At 54.8% G+C, this 18,123-nt stretch overlaps 1 protein-coding gene across 1 annotated transcript in view; it reads right to left on the bottom strand.

The window, feature by feature from the left end:
• Positions 1–650: 650 nt before the first annotated feature.
• Positions 651–18,123, bottom strand: part of IGF2BP2 (insulin like growth factor 2 mRNA binding protein 2) — a 22,998-nt gene continuing 5,525 nt past the window's right edge. Inside the window, exons 3-17 of the mRNA XM_068201175.1 lie at positions 12,982–13,030; positions 12,578–12,629; positions 11,998–12,061; positions 10,384–10,656; positions 6,709–6,843; positions 6,435–6,557; positions 5,762–5,897; positions 5,459–5,593; positions 4,713–4,730; positions 4,069–4,137; positions 3,701–3,817; positions 3,362–3,436; positions 3,011–3,142; positions 2,608–2,721; positions 651–2,179 (exon numbers count right to left, since the gene is read on the bottom strand). Of these exons, the coding sequence (XP_068057276.1) occupies positions 2,084–2,179; positions 2,608–2,721; positions 3,011–3,142; positions 3,362–3,436; positions 3,701–3,817; positions 4,069–4,137; positions 4,713–4,730; positions 5,459–5,593; positions 5,762–5,897; positions 6,435–6,557; positions 6,709–6,843; positions 10,384–10,656; positions 11,998–12,061; positions 12,578–12,629; positions 12,982–13,030 (1,588 nt within the window). The 3' untranslated portion in view covers positions 651–2,083. The remainder of the gene's footprint in view (positions 2,180–2,607; positions 2,722–3,010; positions 3,143–3,361; positions 3,437–3,700; positions 3,818–4,068; positions 4,138–4,712; positions 4,731–5,458; positions 5,594–5,761; positions 5,898–6,434; positions 6,558–6,708; positions 6,844–10,383; positions 10,657–11,997; positions 12,062–12,577; positions 12,630–12,981; positions 13,031–18,123) is intronic.

The following is an 18,123-nucleotide window of genomic DNA, read 5'->3' as shown; positions in this document are numbered from 1 at the left end:
TGCTCCTGACCCACAAGATCCCTGCAGAGCTGCAGAGGGGCTTTGTCTGTCTTTGCTTTCAATCTGCCCCAACCTCGGGGCAGATTCTCCAAAGGAGGAACAATTCCAAAGACACTCATGTTTTATCCTTACAAATAATTAATCAGGGATAATTAATCCTCGTTGAGGATGCAGAAGAACTGAGCATGAGGACGCAGCAGCTGGGAATGTTTTAGGTGTCCTTTCCCCTTCCCTTTGGTTCCTCCTGTTTGGGGCTGCAGTTTTGGCTGTCCCAGGTGCCACCAGAGCAGCTTTCCCAGTGCTGGAGGGGTGGGAGGGAAGAGCCTGGCTCTGGGGCTCATGGAGGCAGGGGTCCCCTCATTGTGGCACCTGTCAGCATCCCAGGCAGCCCCACCCCGCTCCCAAAGGCCACCCCAGCCCCATTTGGTGCCTTTTCCCACTGATGCTCCATCCAGGGATGTGCAGGGAGGGAGAGGTGGCTTCGTGATGACACTTCCCAGGTCCCAGGGTAAAACTACACCTGGAAATGCCTACAACCCCACATCCAGCCCTTCCCTCCCTGGCAGCAGGGAATTGGGCACCAGGGAGAAACTCCCAGGCGTGACCACCACAAGGGACCCCAAAGAAAGCAACAGAGAGCAGGCTCAGGCTCTGGTTAGCTGGATATATTTCTCTTTTTTGTTGGTGTCTTGGGTTGGTTTTCACAGAACATTTCGCAGTAGAGGAAAACACGGATTCGCAGCCCACGGGAGCGGTGCTGGCACCAGCACCTCTGCTCCCATCCCTGCTCTGGCCCGTCGGCTTTCACCGCTTCCATCCATCACCTGGATTTGCTTAAACGCTTTCTTTAAATTGTGTTTGGCTTTTTTTATTTTTCCCTTTTTTTTTTGTTCTTTTTAACCATTTCTCAAGCTTTCTCCGAAGGAACAGCCACTGGCTCTCAGCTTGCAGGAGACTACAGAAGAGCTCTGGGACATGGGGGATGGTTTCCTTCTTCCACCTCGCAGCTGACTTGGTCGAGATTATTTTTCCAACTCATTTTTTTTTTATTACAAAAATAAAAAAATGCTCCAACTATCAGTTTTACAAGGCATACAAAAATCTCTAAAAGGGCAACACAAGCGCAAGGTGCTGAGGTACGAAAACCTGAGGTAGTTTTTCTCTGTGTGTGTGTGTGTTGGGAGGGTTATTTGGGTTGTTTTTCATTTGAAGCCAATTTTGCTGGTTGGGTTTTCCAGCCCTGGGCTGACAACCTCTTGTAAATCTGTTTTTTTCACCCATTTCCCCCTCCTCTCCCTGCAACAGGGATCTTTCCCCAAAGATCCCAGTCCAAAGCGGGCAGGGCTGGTGCTGCCCATCATTTTCCACGGCTGTTAGTGCTGGGCAGTGATGGAGAGAGGACAGACAGACAGAAAGGGGGGAACAGAACACATGCAAACCCCGCTTTTGAAGTCCAAAGCAAAGAGGAAAAGGTGTGTGAAGGAGAGGAACAATTCCTACATGAGGAATCTTCTTGGCTCCTACAGGCTGTGCTCTTCTCAAAGCCCTTCAGAAATTGCTTTTTAACACTTACTTAGCATTTTTTCCCTGCTGCTGATCCTACAGCTCTGCTCTACGGTGCATTAGAGAACCAATGAACCAGCTCCTGCCATTAAACCTCTAGAAAAGCCTGCTTTTGCTAAAAACAAACAGCCCCCTCCCCCAAAAAATTTTAAAAAGTGAGTTAAAAAATAAAGTCTTACAAAACTTAAAAATCGCCGTTAGTTTCGTTATTGATATATTAATTCTAAATTAACGAGTGCCGCGGCCCCCCCAGGCTGGGCGAGCTCCTCCAGGGTGGAATGGGCAGGTTTGGGGAGAATTCCAAAAAAAAAACCACCTCTCTCTGCCTGTGTTAGTCCAGCTGACGGGAGAGCGGCGGGGAGGCGCTGGAGTAAGGCGGAAGCTGCGGGATGGAGAGAGCCCCCCGTGCCCCGGTTCTGCGCTGCCGGGGGGCTCAGCGCTCTTTGGTTCGTCCCCTGACCTGCTGGGGCCCGGCGGCGCTGGCGGGGGTTACATTCGTCGGGCGGTGCTGGCGGGAGCCTCACTTGCTGTGCTGCGAGGCCGCGGCTCCCTGAGCGTGTTTGTGCTCCTGCTGCTTCACCTGCTGCACGATTTCCCTGATCTTGCGCTGGGCAGTCTGGGGGAGGGCAAGAAACGGGGGTAGCCACACCAGAGCTGAGCCCCCACCAAGCACAACAGCACCACAGCTCTACAGCTTTTAACACCAGGCCGAGCATGGAAGTGATTCTGTGATACGTGAGGATGTGCTAAAGCAAGGGTTTGGCTTGTTCTTCCATCACTGAAGATTCTGGGGTATCACCACACCCTCGCAGTCATGAACCCAGCCTGGTTAGATGCACCCCAGTGGGATGCAGGAGCCATTCCCACCCCGTGTCCAAGGTACAGATTTTGGCTGAATTGAGCCAATCTTTAATTTTAATGCAGACAAAAACTCCTCCAGTGCAACGTAGGTGCACAGAAACCACTCGGAGCAGCTCAGGGGATGCTGTGCTTGGCAGCTTTCCTCAGACTGGGAATGTTGGGAGAGCCATGGCCAAATCTTACCTGACTGGCAAAGAAATGCCCAATGATTTTGACGACAACCTCCTCGTTCTCGTCCGGGGTTTGGTCTCGCGGCACAATGACTTCTGCGCTCGTTAAGTTCTGCAGTTCGTTCACCTGGAGCAAATGACAGAGACCCAGGTTTTGCTGGGGAAGAGCCAAAATCCTCCGCTGCTGGTGCCACCGCAGCTCTGAGCCAGGACATGGCACCAGGCTGCTGTGGCTCACACCCTGTCCCCTTGGGATGGCTGCCACCCAAGAGCCACCCCCAGGACACGGGGCTGGGACCGAGACATCACTGACACCACAGCACCCAGACAGAGGTGATGGGATGGATGGGGGATGGATAGGGGAAGTCCAGCTCTCTATTCCCAGGGCAGGTGGGACCACACACACCCCCACCTACCGTCTTGCCACCTTTGCCGATGACACGGCCGGCAGCGAAGGAAGGCACCTTGATGTGTGCTTCGAGCTTCACTTCTTCTTTTGGGTTAAAGAAGTTTTCCTCTTTCAGCTTCCCAAATATTCGCCCCTGGGCCTGGAGAGGGCACAAAAGGGACACAGAGGTGGTGGGCAGCATCCTGGAGGTGGCCTGCTGTGCCCTTCATTCCCACAGGCAATGATGCCAATGTCTGGCAGCACCAAAACCGTGGTCCCAAGCTGAGAAGCCCTCCTGGCACGGTGGGAACCATAGGGATGCTCTCACCCTGTCCCTACCCATGTCCCCAAGCCAGTCCCCACCCTGTGGCAACCGCACCTTGAACTGAGCCTCAGGTGGCCCCGTGATGATCACCATGCGCTCGCTGGCATCCGGACCTTCTGCCGGGGCGATCTGCGGAGGGACGGGGAAGGAGTGTGAGCGTGAGCCCTCCTCGGGCAAGACCTCCCCTGTGTGGGATGTGCCCCATGCAGGGACAAGCCCCATGCAGAGACACCTCCCTACCCGAGCCGTGGTGACAATCAGGATGCTGCAGGACTGGGTTTCTACCAATCTGGGGAGCAAAACCATTCACCAAGGGCTCCCTTCTCCACCCTCAGCAGTGGGAAAGGGAAACTGAGGCACAAAGCCCTGACCCAGCCCCTCATTCCCACTCACCTTGATGGAGGCACCAGCAAACCGTGCCAGCTGCTTGATGTGCTGCCCCTTCTTCCCGATGATGGCCCCCACTGCCTGCGTTGGGATGAACAAGTTCACAACCTCCTGCTCCGGCAGCTGGAAAGGGCACGGGAGAGCCAGAGGGTCAGGGGAGCAGCTGGACCAGGGGCTTGCTTCCCACTGCCAGCATTCCAGGCTTGAAGAGGTGGTGGGCTGGGTTGGGCTGAGCTGGGCTGGGCTGGGTTCTGTTGGGTCGGGCTGTGGTCCTGGCACACATTCCCTGCTTTTTGCCTTGCCTCCCACAAGGTGCCCAAGGGAAGACCTCATGGCAGGAGGTGCCAGGGCACTTTTGAGGAAAGGAAACTTACGGGGTGCTGATGGGGGAAGGCGCCAGCTGCGGGGGCTCCATACAGACTTGACAGATAGGCTGAGGAGCCCTGTGGTGGGAGAGAAAATGAGGGTCAGTGACATCAATGATGTCCTCAAGGTGCCAGCCCCTTTCCAAACACCTCCACCCTGACGTGGGGAGTGTGTCACCACCATGAGCGACATGGGGGACACAGTGACCACCCCTCAACCCCTGAAACTCCTCCAGGAGAGGGCAGGCTCATCCAAGGATGAGCTGCAGCCCAGATCCTGTGTCTATGGCACAGCACGAGGCTGGGATGAGGATGGGAGCTCCCAGTTAACCCCAGTCCCTCTCCACTGCTGCTTTTTTGGCTTTGTCCTGCTAATGTTTGTATCAGAAAAAAAACATCTCCTTCTGGCCTCACCAGGGGGCTTGAAAAGGGCCACACAAAGCTTTGGGGTGAAGGACCCCACAACAAACACTGCCCTTCAGGAGACCTGTCCTGACCTCTCCATCACATCCATGAATAATTCCCAGAGCTGTCTCCCAAAGGTTGTGGGCACAGGCACAGCACCCTCCCTCCACAGGCTGAGAGTGACCAACCAACCCTCTTGGAGCCCTCCAGAGCCACCACACGCCCCCTACATCCTCCCAGGCACTCACCGTCCTCCTCCTCCCGCTCTGCTGTTGACATTCCAGGGAAAGAAAACAGCACAGGTAAATTAACCCACAGCTCAGAATAAATTATTTAGGGACTAATGGAGCAACCCACTGTGCCTCAGTGACCTGGGATGGACCTTCTCTACCAGCACCTTGGCCATCCTGCTCTCCTGGCACTGCACCATCCCTGCCCACTGTCACCTCAGGGGCTGTGAACATCTTTGCCCAGGTTTCAGCACCCCAAGAACAAGGAGAACCCTCCCCTGTGTGGTGGGGTGGAGACTGGCTCCCCACAGCCCCTGGGGTGCCAGGGCAGGGTCCATGCTGATGGCAGTGGTTGCACAGGGTGGGCTGCTTGTTCCCTGCACACCCTGTGGCCACACCAGGAGGCTCTGGTGGTCACCAAGACTAGACCCACAGGGCACAACCCAGTCCATACCATCACAATCCAGTGGTGGGCTTGGGGTCAGGACTGAAGACCTGCATGGTTTTCCCATGCTCTCTTCAGCGAGCAGCACCCTTGGGACACAGCCAGTCCTTAAACACTGGTGAAACCCAGCTCAGCACAACACAGGGATGCAGCTGATCTTCCCAGGGGTTTGCCACCTTCATTCCCTGTCCTCTCCAATTTGCTGCTGCGATGAGCATCCTCCCCAAAATGGCTGAGAGTCAGAGCTCCCCACGAGGTGACTCATACAGCTACAGTGTCCACCCCAACCCAACAGCTCCAGGCACCAGGAACATCTCACACTTACTGCAAAGGGGTGGTACGGGGTGGCAGCTGCAGCCCCTCGGGCCCCTGGGGTGGATGGCAGCATGGACAGCCCTGTGGAGAAGATGCCCAGAGCACTGAGGTTCAGTCCTGGGATCAGGTTGGCCTGCTGCTGCGAAAGGAAAGACACGGAGAAAGGTGTGAAAGGCGGAGGAGGACTGGGCTTCTCAGCACGGTGATGGGTGAGGCCACACCCTTGTTGTAACACCTTGACCTCCACTCTGAATTTCTGCCTGGCCACCTGCAGCGGGAACAGGCGCGGTGGGAGGGCTGAGCTTACATTGACGGCCACCACGTCGTTCTCGTAGGCCTCGCGCAGCTTCTTCATGATCTCCACCTCGGCGTTGGAGCAGGCCTCCGTGCTGCCCTTCACCGTGATGGTGCGCTCAGGGTTGTAGATGGTCAAATCCTGCAAACTGCCCCACGGGAAAACCCAGAGACACGGTTACATTCCTTCTTCAAGTCAAGAAAAACCCCAGGAAAACTCAAATCACAGCTGAGGGTTCCCCATGAGACAGTGTGAGAGCCACGCGCCCTCTCCCTGCCCGACACCTGGGATGAGGAACATCCACCTGGGATAGGGAATGCACATGGGAGAACACAGCTGCTCTGTTTTTGAGCTCCAGCACTGCTTGTACCATGTCGGACAGAATGGGGTGTCCTGGTGTTCACCAGGACTTCACTGAATCATTAAATCATGGAATCATGGAATGGTTTGGGTTGGAAGGGATGTGAAAATGCATCCAGTTCCATGGGCAGGGACACCTCCAACTATCCCAGGTTGCTCCAAGCCCTATCCAACCTGGCCTGCAACATCTCCAGGGATGGGGCAGCCACACCTTCTCTGGGCAACCTACCACCCTCACAGGGAACAATTCCTTCCCAATATCCCATCTAACCCTGCCGTCGGACTGTGGGAAGCCATTCCCCCCGGTCCTGTCACAGGAACTTACGAGGAGATGGTGATCTTTGTGCCTGTGTCCTGCTCAATCTTCTTGAGGTTGCGGCCCTCCTTGCCAATCAACCTCCCCACCAGGCTGTTGTGCGCCAGGATTTTCAAGGGTATCTCTTCTGCTCTAAAATGGATTTGAAAAAATCAAATCTAAAGGTCCAGCCAGTCAGGCAACACAGAAATTTCCAGCCACAGGTACTAAGGATGTGTTGGAAAGGAGAAGGACCACCACCACCGTTTCCCACCACACTTTTGGCTGAGCCTGGAGCACTCACGATTTCGTTTCGTCAGCCTCCTTCTGCATGATATCCAGGATCATGCGGCACGCTTCCGAGCACCCCTCCGGCGTGGCGTGGATGGTGATGGGCTTCTCGGCAGCGCCGGCGTTCTCCTTCCGATGGATGTCAACCCTGCACGAAACAACCAGCAAAGAGGAGCCCCTCAGATGGCTCTGGGGTCACACAGAGGTTTTTGAGAGCTCAGGAGCTGAGAAAAACTCATTTCAGCACTCGCTCAAGCTTTGGGGTGAACCTGGGTCTCAGCTGCATCTACCATCACCTGGCTCACGCAAGCCCGGGCAGTGTTTGGTTTCGGGTGTTTGGATCGGATTTGGACCACGTTCACCTGTAGGACCCGAGGTCCCGGTAGCTGAGGGGTGTCACAACATCAACCAATGCATAGAGGGGGCAGAACAAAACCTCAACTGGACAAAGCCCTGAGCAACCTGCTCTATCATCTCTAACGCCCCGCTTGGAGCAGGAGACCGGATTAGAGGCCCTGCCGACCTCCGCCTCTCTGTGCACAACACCCGAGGCTGTCCAGCGACCACGTCCTTCGGGACAGAGAGCACTTACCCGTGGGCAGCGTCTGTCACGACACGGAGGCACCCGGCAACAACAGCGCTGGTACTCACGCCCTTCCAGGGGAGACCAAAAGGCTCCCGTGCGCAGCGGCAGGGACCGTGCTCTATTCCTCTGGTCCTCCCTCAGCTCATGGCGGGAGGAGGCACGGCCTCCAGCTCGCTCCTCATGCTCAACCGTACCTGGCAAAGCCCTGAGAGAGAGGGAGAGAGGAAAGCAGGGTAGGAGACTCCCGCACCTCGACCACGCGCCTTGGACAACAGGGGAAAGAACTTTTCTGTCTTCTCCACGCGATCCACGCGCTCTTCCCACCGGAGGGTGATGCCACGCGGCCATCCTGCCATCGGCCACCACCGTGGTGTCCCTGCCACTGCTGCAGCCAGGGCCAGATCTTCTGAGCAGGTGCGGTAGCGGCAGCTCAGCCACTCCGGAATGCTGCCAGCGCTCAGCTCCGACACGGCAGGTCCCCTCCGGCCACGTCTCCGACGTCCTGTCCCGACGGGATCATCCAGGGTGCTGCTGCACGTGCCAAGCCAAGGTCCAGGTGGGTTTGCACAGGCCAGCTCTTCAGGACCCAGCACGTTGGAACACAGACAGTGGAAGGGGAGCAGCTGGGCGAGCTTTCCCTAAGAGAAGGGCAGGGCCAACCCTGCCCGCTCCAAAGGGACCCCAGAGCGGTTCCATCCAAGCACTGAACAGGGAGGGAAGACAGTGTGATTCCCTTCGTAGGCTCCATCTCCCCAGATCTCCCGTGGCTTCAGCTGATGCTCCCAGCCATGGAGCTCCCTCAGGTTGGCCTGGAGGATCCATTCCCAGCAGGTACAGGGACACTTGCTGCCACCCCTTCGCCAGGGACAGAGCGAACACGTCATGATGGCCACATGAGGCGATGACAGACCACGCTGATGCTCCCAAGGCAGGGGGAATTGATGAGGAATCCCAACAAACCCCACAGATGGGAGCCATGCAGCTCCTTAGACCCATGAGCAGCTGAGGCTGGTGGAGAGGAGAACACGGCTGAGCCTTCGCATCAGAGAGGGACCAAGTGCCCCAGAAGTGCTGAATGGAGGCACCGAGGTGATGAGGACCTTGGACAAGCCTTAGAAAGGGGCAGAAGCCAGGTTCCTGGCTGACCAACCCATCCCACGTCTGGATGTGTGGGCACGAGCTCACTTGCCAGAGAGAAGAAGGGATGCCAGGAAGGGGCCACTGCTTTCAGGCACGTCCTACCCCAGAGAGCTGGAGAAGGGAGAGCTCTGGAGCTCCCAGCACATCCCAGTGCCACTGCTGAACTGCTCCAGTCCAACAGGAGGATGGAGAAGGGGACTTTCAGTGCCTTCACCCCACCACCAGGTGCTGCAGGGAGGCATGACCAGGGCTTGGGGGCAGAGTTTGCCCACAGTGCAGCAGGAAAAGCCTCCAAGAGACCTTATGGGGGGCTGGGAATGCTTCAGGGAGTGGTTGCCATGAGGGACAGCCCTCTCCAGGTGGACAATACAGTGTGCCTGTAGGGTTATCCCGGTCCCATGGTTGCTGGATAGCCACGATCCTCTCCTGGAGTTCCAAGGGCTATGGAAGGTCACCTCGTGGGGTGGGCTCTTAGTCTAGGTTTCTTCATGGAAAAAGATGGCTCAGCCTGGGGACAGTTTTGCCTCCTGGGGCTCAGAAACATCTTTGGGATCTCTGTGTGTGGAACCGGGAGTGAAATCCAACGTGACCAGAGGAATCCAGAAGCCAACATTGCTCTGGAGAGGAGCAGGGGCCAGGCAACAGGATGCCACCCTCAGATCATCACCGGCAGATGAGGGTGGCCTGGGCAGGGACAGTGTGAGATGACACCCAAAGTGAAGGACAGGGGCTCCTGTGACTGCCTGGGACGGATTCTTGAGGTCCCCTTCGCCCAAGCCTGAGCAGAGGTAGTGCCTCACTGTAGGCAGGGCAGGAGAGGGCAGAGCACTGAGCAGGACCTTCCTCCACGGCACCGGGTCTTCAGGGCAGGCACGCAGAGCCACCCCACAAGGAGGGACAATTCAGTGGCAGAAACTGCTCCAAGCAACAGCATTTGGTTTCATGGTTGGGAGAAAATGGCACCTTCCCACCTTCCTTGCTAGGCTCAGGGCTTGGAAAGGGCAAATTCCGTTCTTGGGTGGTGACGACAGAGCTACAACTGCTGCTTATCCCACCAGGACTCACCTGGAGAAGGGCTTGCAGCCAAAAAGGATCTGCTCACGGCTACCAGGTGGCCACGCCCTGGGGCGAGCCAGGCTCCAAGAGCTCCTCTCCCTACTCCTCTGCCCCCTTTCCATACAAACCTCTTCCTACCAACCCAGCGCCAGGGTTTGGCTCGTCTTTCTACCTCCAGCCACACTACTACCAGAGATTTGCCTCTAAAAACTCCTCTGAGAACTAGGATGCTCTGAGACAAGAGTCCTACGTCCCATGGGATCACCAGGTTCAGGATGATGAGCACAGGAGAAGACAGCTTTGGGTTAAACACAAACACACCTGGGCAGGAACAAACCATGCAGGAAAACCATGCAGAGAATGAGCAGTGAGATCAGGAGAATAGCAACAAGAGAAACATGGAAAACTTTGGCAAGACAACTCCACTTTTGTTTTTTTTTTTCCTTTTTTAGTTCAAAAATAAACACGTTAATAGCTAAAAAAGGCTTCAAACAGTTACAAAAGCCCATCCTTCTCGTGGCAGTGCTCCCACAGTGTCCCTTTCCCCTTGACAGCTCTAGCCCATATGGGATGTTGCAGGATGAGCAAATCCCAAGAACAAAGACCACTGCACTGAGGATATCCCCAAACTTGCCATTTCTCCCCTAAAGCCTCATTCCCAGCTGTTCTCATGAGGCTTTAGGAAGTCATTCCAGGCTTTTTCCAGTGCACATCCCCCTCTTGCCGCACCCAGACCACCCTGGCCAGCAGGAATGGTTTAGCACCTGAGCTCTGCCACCACCCCCTGAAGGCTGCACCCCAAGAAATCAGCAGTGGCTGGCACTCCAAAGCCCCCAGTGCAGGGAGAACCCGAGCTGGGACCTACAGCACCCTAGGGAAGGAAACAAAACCATTGGAAGTACTTACTTGGACTGGGTTTGCTTAGTAAGGTTCTTTATGGTCAAGCCCTCCTTTCCTATGATCGCACCAACAAACTGCGTGGGCACCAGCATCCGCAGTGGGAAATCGAGCTGTTTGGGCTGCGAGGAGCCCCCCGGGGAGGAGCCCCGCTCCCTGGAAGAGTGGCCCCCGCGGCGGGATCGCTGGGGGGGCGGAGGGGAGCTCACCTCTTCATCCGGGATGTAGGAAATCTTGAAGGAATAGTTCTCAAACTGGTGGTCGCTCAGCTTCTCTATTGCTCTGCGAGGCAGGGAGATGTGGTGAGGGGCTCCCCGGGGACACCTCCAGCACTCCCACCACACACAGAACATGGTTCCCAACTTGCATCTTCCTCCTTCCCCAGTCTGGAGAAGGTGGCCATGGGAAGACAGAGCCCCACACTTTTCCCACGAGGAGCAAGCTCCATAACCTGGTGGAATGTCATCCCCTTCCACGTGGATCATAACAAAGCTGGCACATGACTTTTCCCCCCAGCAGAGGAGGGATGGCAGCCCTCCTTCACCTGGGCAAAGTCTTTGCCTGGAGCTACCATGCAGCATGGGAACGGTCTCACAGGCTCTTTGGACATGGCAAAGGTGACAGAGCAGCTCCAAGCCACCACTGCTGCTCCAGGGAGAAGGATGCAGCATGTGGTGTCCCCTCTGTTGGGAACCCCGACTCCCTTCCCGGCTGGATGAGGCTGGGAGGCAGCACCTGGACTCTTCACCCCCCAAGCCCCTCCTCAGCAGTGATGTTTGGCCATGCTGGCGTCTGCCATGACCCTGCTTGGCTTCAGCTTTCCCTGCTCCTACCACATCCCACTGCTGCTGCCAACACATCACAAGCAGCTCCTTGCCAGGCCTGAATTCCACATCCTCTGAGGACTTCTGCAGCTTCACCATCCTTTTCCTAAGTCCAAAAAAGCCTCTTATCCCTAAGTATTAAGCAGTGCTGTGTCAGGGAAACTCTTTGTCTTCCTTTATTGCCACATCTCCCAAGACCATGGTGGGATTTTTGGGGCTGGCTGTGCAGAACCAGGATTTGGACTCAATGATCATTGTGGGTCCCTTCCAGCTCAGGGGATTCCATGATTCTAAGACACTCATGTCATGTTTATCTGTGGCCCATAGCACATCCAGCCGAGGCTGGAGGCACAAGAAGGATTCTCCTCTGCCCTCCTGGACCAGAGATCACTGTCCCCATCTCTATCCTCACTTATCCAACACTATGATGGCTCAACTCAGATGGGAAGCTTGGCATCAACAAATGGACTCACAAAAGCTCCTTGTGGCCTGGGATCTGCTCTTGATCATATAAAAATCTCCCTGGCCACTAATAATAATAAAGCTCACTACTTACTGGCTGGTCAACAACACAGGGCTGAGGCCTCTACAAGACTCGAACAAAATGTTTTGCTTGGAACCAAGCTTCCACTCCTGAAATTACCCCTAATTTGTACTGTCCTATCTCCCATGCCAGCGAAGAAGGCAGAGGACAGCCCAGTGGTGGGCCAGCTTAGAGAAGCCTGGAAGATACCTGGGATTCCTTGGGAAAGCTGGCGTGGTGTGAAATCATGGGCAAACCAAAACAAACCCCACTCACACTTTTGCCTCTTCCTTCGTGGCGTAGGTCACGTTGACAACGGCAGTTTCTGTGTCTGTGTTCACTGCGGGGAGCAAGAGAGGCAGAGCTGGAGCAGGGATGGGAGAGGTGTCACCGCTGCTCTCGGCATGCTCCAGAGGGGGACACAGCTGGGATGGGGGGAGGGAGATGCCTGTCCCATGGCACACCTGGGCACCCTGTGTTTTCCCCCAGCACAAGGACTGGGTTGGATCCAAGGCTGGAGCCAAGCAGAATGCAAGCCTGGACATCCCTGACCCCCCAGTGGACCCCAAGCTACACTCAGCTCATTTTTGCTTGCAGGGATAATAGTTTTTTTCAATTTTTCAGGGACCAGGAGCATTCCTGGGAATGGTGGATGAATGGCTCACATCATCCCACCACTGGACAGGTGGCCCCACCTCCACCAGCAGGGTTTGTGTCCAAAACCCATTTCAGACCACTGCTGCTGGTCTGGTTATCCAAATAGGTTACATCCCAGTGGGCTTCCTGCAGCCTGGGCGGAGCTGGGGAGCAGCACTGGGAATTTTGCAGGGATGAGGACCACACTGGACCATCTTACCTTGCTCTACATTCTCCACCGTGCCATACTGAGCTAAGAGGCCATCCAGCACCTAGGGACAGAGCAGCAAACCAGGCAGGTGAGGCCCCAAGCAGGCAGGGCAGGAGCCCACTCCACCCACAAACACCCTCCAGCACCACCCACCTGCTCCAATGCCTCCACCCACCTGCATCCCATCATCCCAAAGCTGACCCAGCACTCAAAGCTGGCCCACAGCCCTTCTACCCAAAAACAGGCAGGAGCTGGAGCCCAGTTCATGCTCCTTCCTGTGGCTACTGGGAAGTTAAAGGGTGGCCCACGTGCTCCAGCAGCACAGCTCGTGGATCCTCAGGTAGTTTGGGACACAGCTCGTGCTGCTGGAGAAGGAGATGAACGGGATGGTTTTGGGATCAGCCACTCCTTACCTCCCACTGTAGGTGGGGAGGGATGTTTCGGATCTGGATCTTCCTGCTCCTGCAAAGACAAAGCCCTGGGTTAGGGTCTGCAGGCACCTCACAGTGGAGGGAAAAGCCTCTCTGGGAATCAGACAGCAGCTGTTGACAGCTTCCCAAAGCATCCCACTTCCCCACACTGAGCCAGGGCAGCTCATCCCCAGGGAAGGCCATTTCTCCTAGCTGTGCCCTGGTCACCACTGGGGCTGAAGCTCTCTCTGGAATGCTCCCTCCTCATGCTGGCTGTCAGGTTTCCAAGGAAACCTGAATGGAGCCTCTGCAGAGCCATGACCACACAGGGATGTGTGGACAGCCCTGCCCACACTGCTCTGGGCTGGGAACAGGATCCCCAGCCCCGCCAGGGCCAGCCCTGCTATACCTTGAGGGGAGCTCTCCTAAAGTACACCACTTCCCAGCAACGTGGGGCTGCTTTCCTTGGGGAAACCCAAATAAATATCCTTGTAAACCTGAGCTTGGAGATGGCCAACACACCCAGCCTTGTCCAGTGGAACTTCCAAACTCACATGACAACATGGCTCACTCCCAGCTTGGTTGTGGTTCCATCCCCAACCTGGACATTCCCTGGGTTCATTCCCAATCTCGTTTTATTGCATTCCCAAACTGTGATTGCATTCCCAAGCTGCCCGTGGCTTCATTCCCAACCTGGCTGTGGCTGCACAGGAAGCCCTGCCAAGGCTTCCCAAGGGTAACAGCCCCCAGCCATCTCCCCAGCCTGGCTGTGAGATGTGCTTGGGCAGTGAGAAGTTCTGACACAGCCCAGTCCATGGAGGATCCAGCTAAGCCATGAGCCACGAGCCACCCTGTTGCCATAAGGTAGGAAAATCATAAAGAAAGGCTTTATAAAATCAAGGCTACTCTCTTTGTCAGACTAGCCCTTTGCAAGTTCCCATGTGAAAACAATCCTAGTGAGAGCAATTCATTAGCATAACAATCTATTCCCAGGTGAAAAAGAACTAACACCTGTATAAAGTGTTTTTACACTGTTAGACTGAAAAAATGAAAACCTTCTCTCACAAACAACTTTTCCTACATCAGGAGTTTGAGTGACAGGGTAACAACTTGTTACTAACCAATAAAGAAACTGGCAAGAAAACTACTGACCAATTGGAGTCCCACACAAAGTCTGTAAAACTGTATAAAAACGAGTTATATGAATAAAGAATGGCATTTCCATGAAGAAAATGGAGTCCCACATGATTTATTCCAACACCACCCAGATCAGCATTCCCAATCCTGCCTGGAGTCAGTCAGCTCTGACCACAGCACCAGGGATGGCTTTCCTGACCAAGCCACCCCCATGCACACAGAGCCAGGTTTCTGGAGCTGAGCAGCTGCTGGAAGCCGGTTTTGTGAAGTTTTCCTTTTCCCTGGGATGAGTTCAAGGAGGATGCTTGGAAGGACAGGTGCCACCAGCCTAAGAGCTCCATGGGAACACAGAGGCAGCCCCAGCTGATGGCCATCAACACCCAGGGGCTTTGGGCCAAATCCTGCAGGACAAGGAGGCAGGAGGAGGTGGAAGAAGATAACAACAACCTGATCCCACCAGGAATCTTCAACCACTGGGAAACAAGACCTTCCAACTCTGGTCCCCGCTCTCACAACTCATTGCACAGACAAACCCTGAGCCCCTGACAACAATTTTGGCAGATAGAGTTCCTCGGGTAGTCTGGGGCCAGACACCAGGGCCAGCGAGGAAAAGGCAGGGAAAAGGATGCTTTTTGAGATGTGGGCTGTCAGGGCAAGACAAACCCCACAGCTCATCCCGTGAGAAGGACCATGCACAAGCAGGTGAAACCACCAGGGAGCCTGGTATCTCCTGGGGTTGCTCAGCCACGGTCAGTGGGACAACAAAGCCTGTGCTGGCATCCAGCTGAGCAGGTGTGCTCAGGGAAAGGCTCCTGTCCCCAGCTGCCACCAGGGATTGCACAGCTGGTAATCCCAGAATCCCTGCGAGGGGAGGAGCAGGATTTGTTCTATCCCACTCCCAGCCATGCCCACCCAGGCCAGGAAGGAGGACCTGGCCCAAGGGAGACCCTGGCAATGATGATCCTGCTCAGTTCACCTAACAGAGCCTGAACCCTTCTCTTGCCCTCATCACCCGTCCGTGGCCAATGCTGTTCCCAGTATCAACATCCCGCGGGGACCACTGCAGAAAATGGGGTATTGTTAGAACCCACCAGCATTTCCCAGAGGGTCTATTTTAAGATGCCCAGGTCCTGCCTGGATACTCAGCTGCCAGGAGACTGCTCCTGCCTGCTCCAAGAGACACACCTCACTCCTGAGATGATGGGTGCCTCGCTGCGAGGCCAGAGTGCCTGAACAAATCCCAGCGAGTCCCAAACCATCGGAGAGAGCTGGACACGCTGCCCAGTCACCCCCACCACCTCCCAGACCCAAACCCATGGGGGGCACCCTCATCCCAAGGTGCCACTGCTCAGCCCCAAGCCAAAGCATCACCACAGCCACCCTCCTCTCCCAGTGTGGGATGCCTGGGATGCCCCAGGCTGGATCACAGAAGAGCTGCTCTCCATCTGGGGTTCACTTGGCTCAGCCCACCTGTCACCAAAGCCCAGGAACCCAGGGGACATAGGGCACTTGGAAGGGACACATCCAAGAGAAACCAGCACAGCAGCTGGACACGGTCCCTTTGCCACTCCTGGAAAAGCCCTGCCTTGAACTCAATTGCTCCAGGGCCACAATTTCCCTATTCTTCTGCCAAGGGAGATGCCAGGGGAGAAGGCAGAGTAGCCCTGGTCTCCCCAGGTGCTGCCTTACCCTCCTGGCCCACCTCCCAAAACACCCAAACAGAAAGATCACAGCAGGTGCCACATAACCCCACTTCCCAACGGGACATGACAGCATATTCCCACTTCCAGCATCTATCCAAACCAGTGCAGACCATCTAAAGACACCCAAAGGGCACTCAGGCTTCAGCTCCCGTGGGCAGGATTCCCAGCAGCTCAACATCACCACTCAGCATTTAAGATAAGGTTATTATTCCTACTGGGTGTGCCTATGGCTCTTGTAATTCCACACTGGTGGAAGCAGTGCTGGACCACACACAGCCATCACTGATGGAGCCATGGATGTACATCTGGAGCCATGACAGATGGATGAGTTATTCCCAGGGCTTGGGCATGGGCCATTCTTCTCCAACACCACTCCCAGAAGAACTTTGTGGCAGAAACCCCCTTTATTTTGATTTTTGTTTTTATTTTAGTTCCATTTCCCCCTTCTCTCCCAAACCCCAGGGATTGACTCCAGCGCACGCACAATACGCCAGCACAGGAGCTCATGATGGCCACGTTTCACCCACCCCATTTTGCAGCAGACTGGTGGGAATTTAAGGAATGAAATAAATCCTAATAACCAGATGGGGAAAAAACACTCAACTGTGTGATGGAACTGGCCCTGCTGTAGTGAGTGCCCTGAGATAACCTGGAGAGCTGCAGCCCTCTGACTCTTCCCTACCTCCACACACTCACCTTGCTGCCTCAGCAGCTTCAAGGGCTGATGAAACCATGTTCTCCTGCTTTTTTCCCTTCTAAATTGATCCCAAACTAGTCCTGCTCACCTCCTGCTCGAGGAGGAAGCAGCTCCTCCACCCCAGAGCGGGGTTTGGGTACCGCGAGCTGTCGGCAGCACAGGGAGGATCAAGCAGAGAGTGAGGAGGTAAAGTGGGCTCACAAAATAATCCAGGATGGAGCTGTATGTCCTCTCACCCATCCATCAGAGCAGAATCATGGGGCTGGCACCACAATCCTGCAGGGAAAGGGGATGGAAAACCCGCAGCCACCCATGCCCTGCCAGCATCACCACTGCCAGGTGCCTGCTACCTGCACTTGCAGAAATGATGCAGTAAAACAGGAAAGCCTTAAAACGTGGGGTTTGTTCCCCAGGATCAGGAGGACTGAGGGGGTTTTAGTACAATCCCCCCTTTTCCAGCATGGCTCCCAGGGAAATAGTGGGTAACAACCCCCTCAAAATCCTGGGACACAGAAGGACAAGAATAAAAATGCCATGAAGTTTTGAAATGGGAATGAGCCAGCAACTCCCTGCCCAAAATCCACAAGCCCTTCCTGGATTTTCCCTGTTGGCCCATGGATCACCCACCCATCCATTAGTGAAGGTGAAGCTCCAGAGGGGCTTTGTCTCCCACAAGAATTTGGGAACTAGAAACAAGCTGGCTTCAATATAAGCTCTATAATATAATAATAAAACCTCAACAAAATAATCCAATAGTAAAATAATATAGCAATATAATGCTATAGAGTAATATCATACAATAATATAGAAAAATAATATATAATGGTATATAATTAATACGATGGAATATAAGGGATGGCTTCAGCACTCTCTGCCCTAAAAAACAAAGATTTTTTTTCCTACTCATGCTTTGTAATATCTTACTATAATAGAGCTTAAAGGGATTTTATCACCTTCCACCTCGGATCAGTGCTGAGGGCAGAGAAAACACGCTCTGCAACCTCCTGTTTTCCAGAAAAATCAATTTTCAAGAGAACTGGGGGAAAAAAGCAAAGCGAAAACATGCTGAAAATCCAGTGGGGGCTCTGCCTGCTTTATGAAATGTTTGTCCCAGGCAAGAAAACATCTACAAAAAAATGATTCCCATCATAAGGCAGGGACCAAACCCTGTCCCAGCTGAGTTTCCCAGACCCAGCAGCTCGCAGCCTGAGCCAGCCTGACCAGGCAGGGAAGGAAGTGGCTGCTGGATTTGTGATTGCTCTTTATTATATATATTTTCTGCCTCTACTGGGGCTGTCCTGGAGGAGTTTTGCTGTTGCCCAAGCCCACCCAGCAGCGGATCCTGCAGCTCTATGAGCATTAAAGAGCTGCCCCAGTTTCCACCAGTTGCCAGGAGCGTGGAGGCTGCGGCTGCTCCAGCTCCCCTCCCGGCTCGGGGGCTTTGCTCTTAAAGAATTAAAATCCCTGGTTGGAAAAGGCCCGGGCAGCACCGGAGAGCTCCAGCCCCGCGCGTGGATCAGCAATGGGGATGGACGGGAATCGCGGCCCATCTGTCATCGCCCCGGCGGATTAACGGGAAAACAAAAGCGGCTGCGGGAGACGAGGGGG

The sequence above is a fragment of the Anomalospiza imberbis genome, chromosome 10, assembly GCF_031753505.1.
Source record: "Anomalospiza imberbis isolate Cuckoo-Finch-1a 21T00152 chromosome 10, ASM3175350v1, whole genome shotgun sequence".
Lineage (NCBI taxonomy): Eukaryota > Metazoa > Chordata > Aves > Passeriformes > Viduidae > Anomalospiza > Anomalospiza imberbis.
Note: the sequence above shows the minus strand (reverse complement) of the source record. Positions and strands in the feature narration are given on the sequence as shown.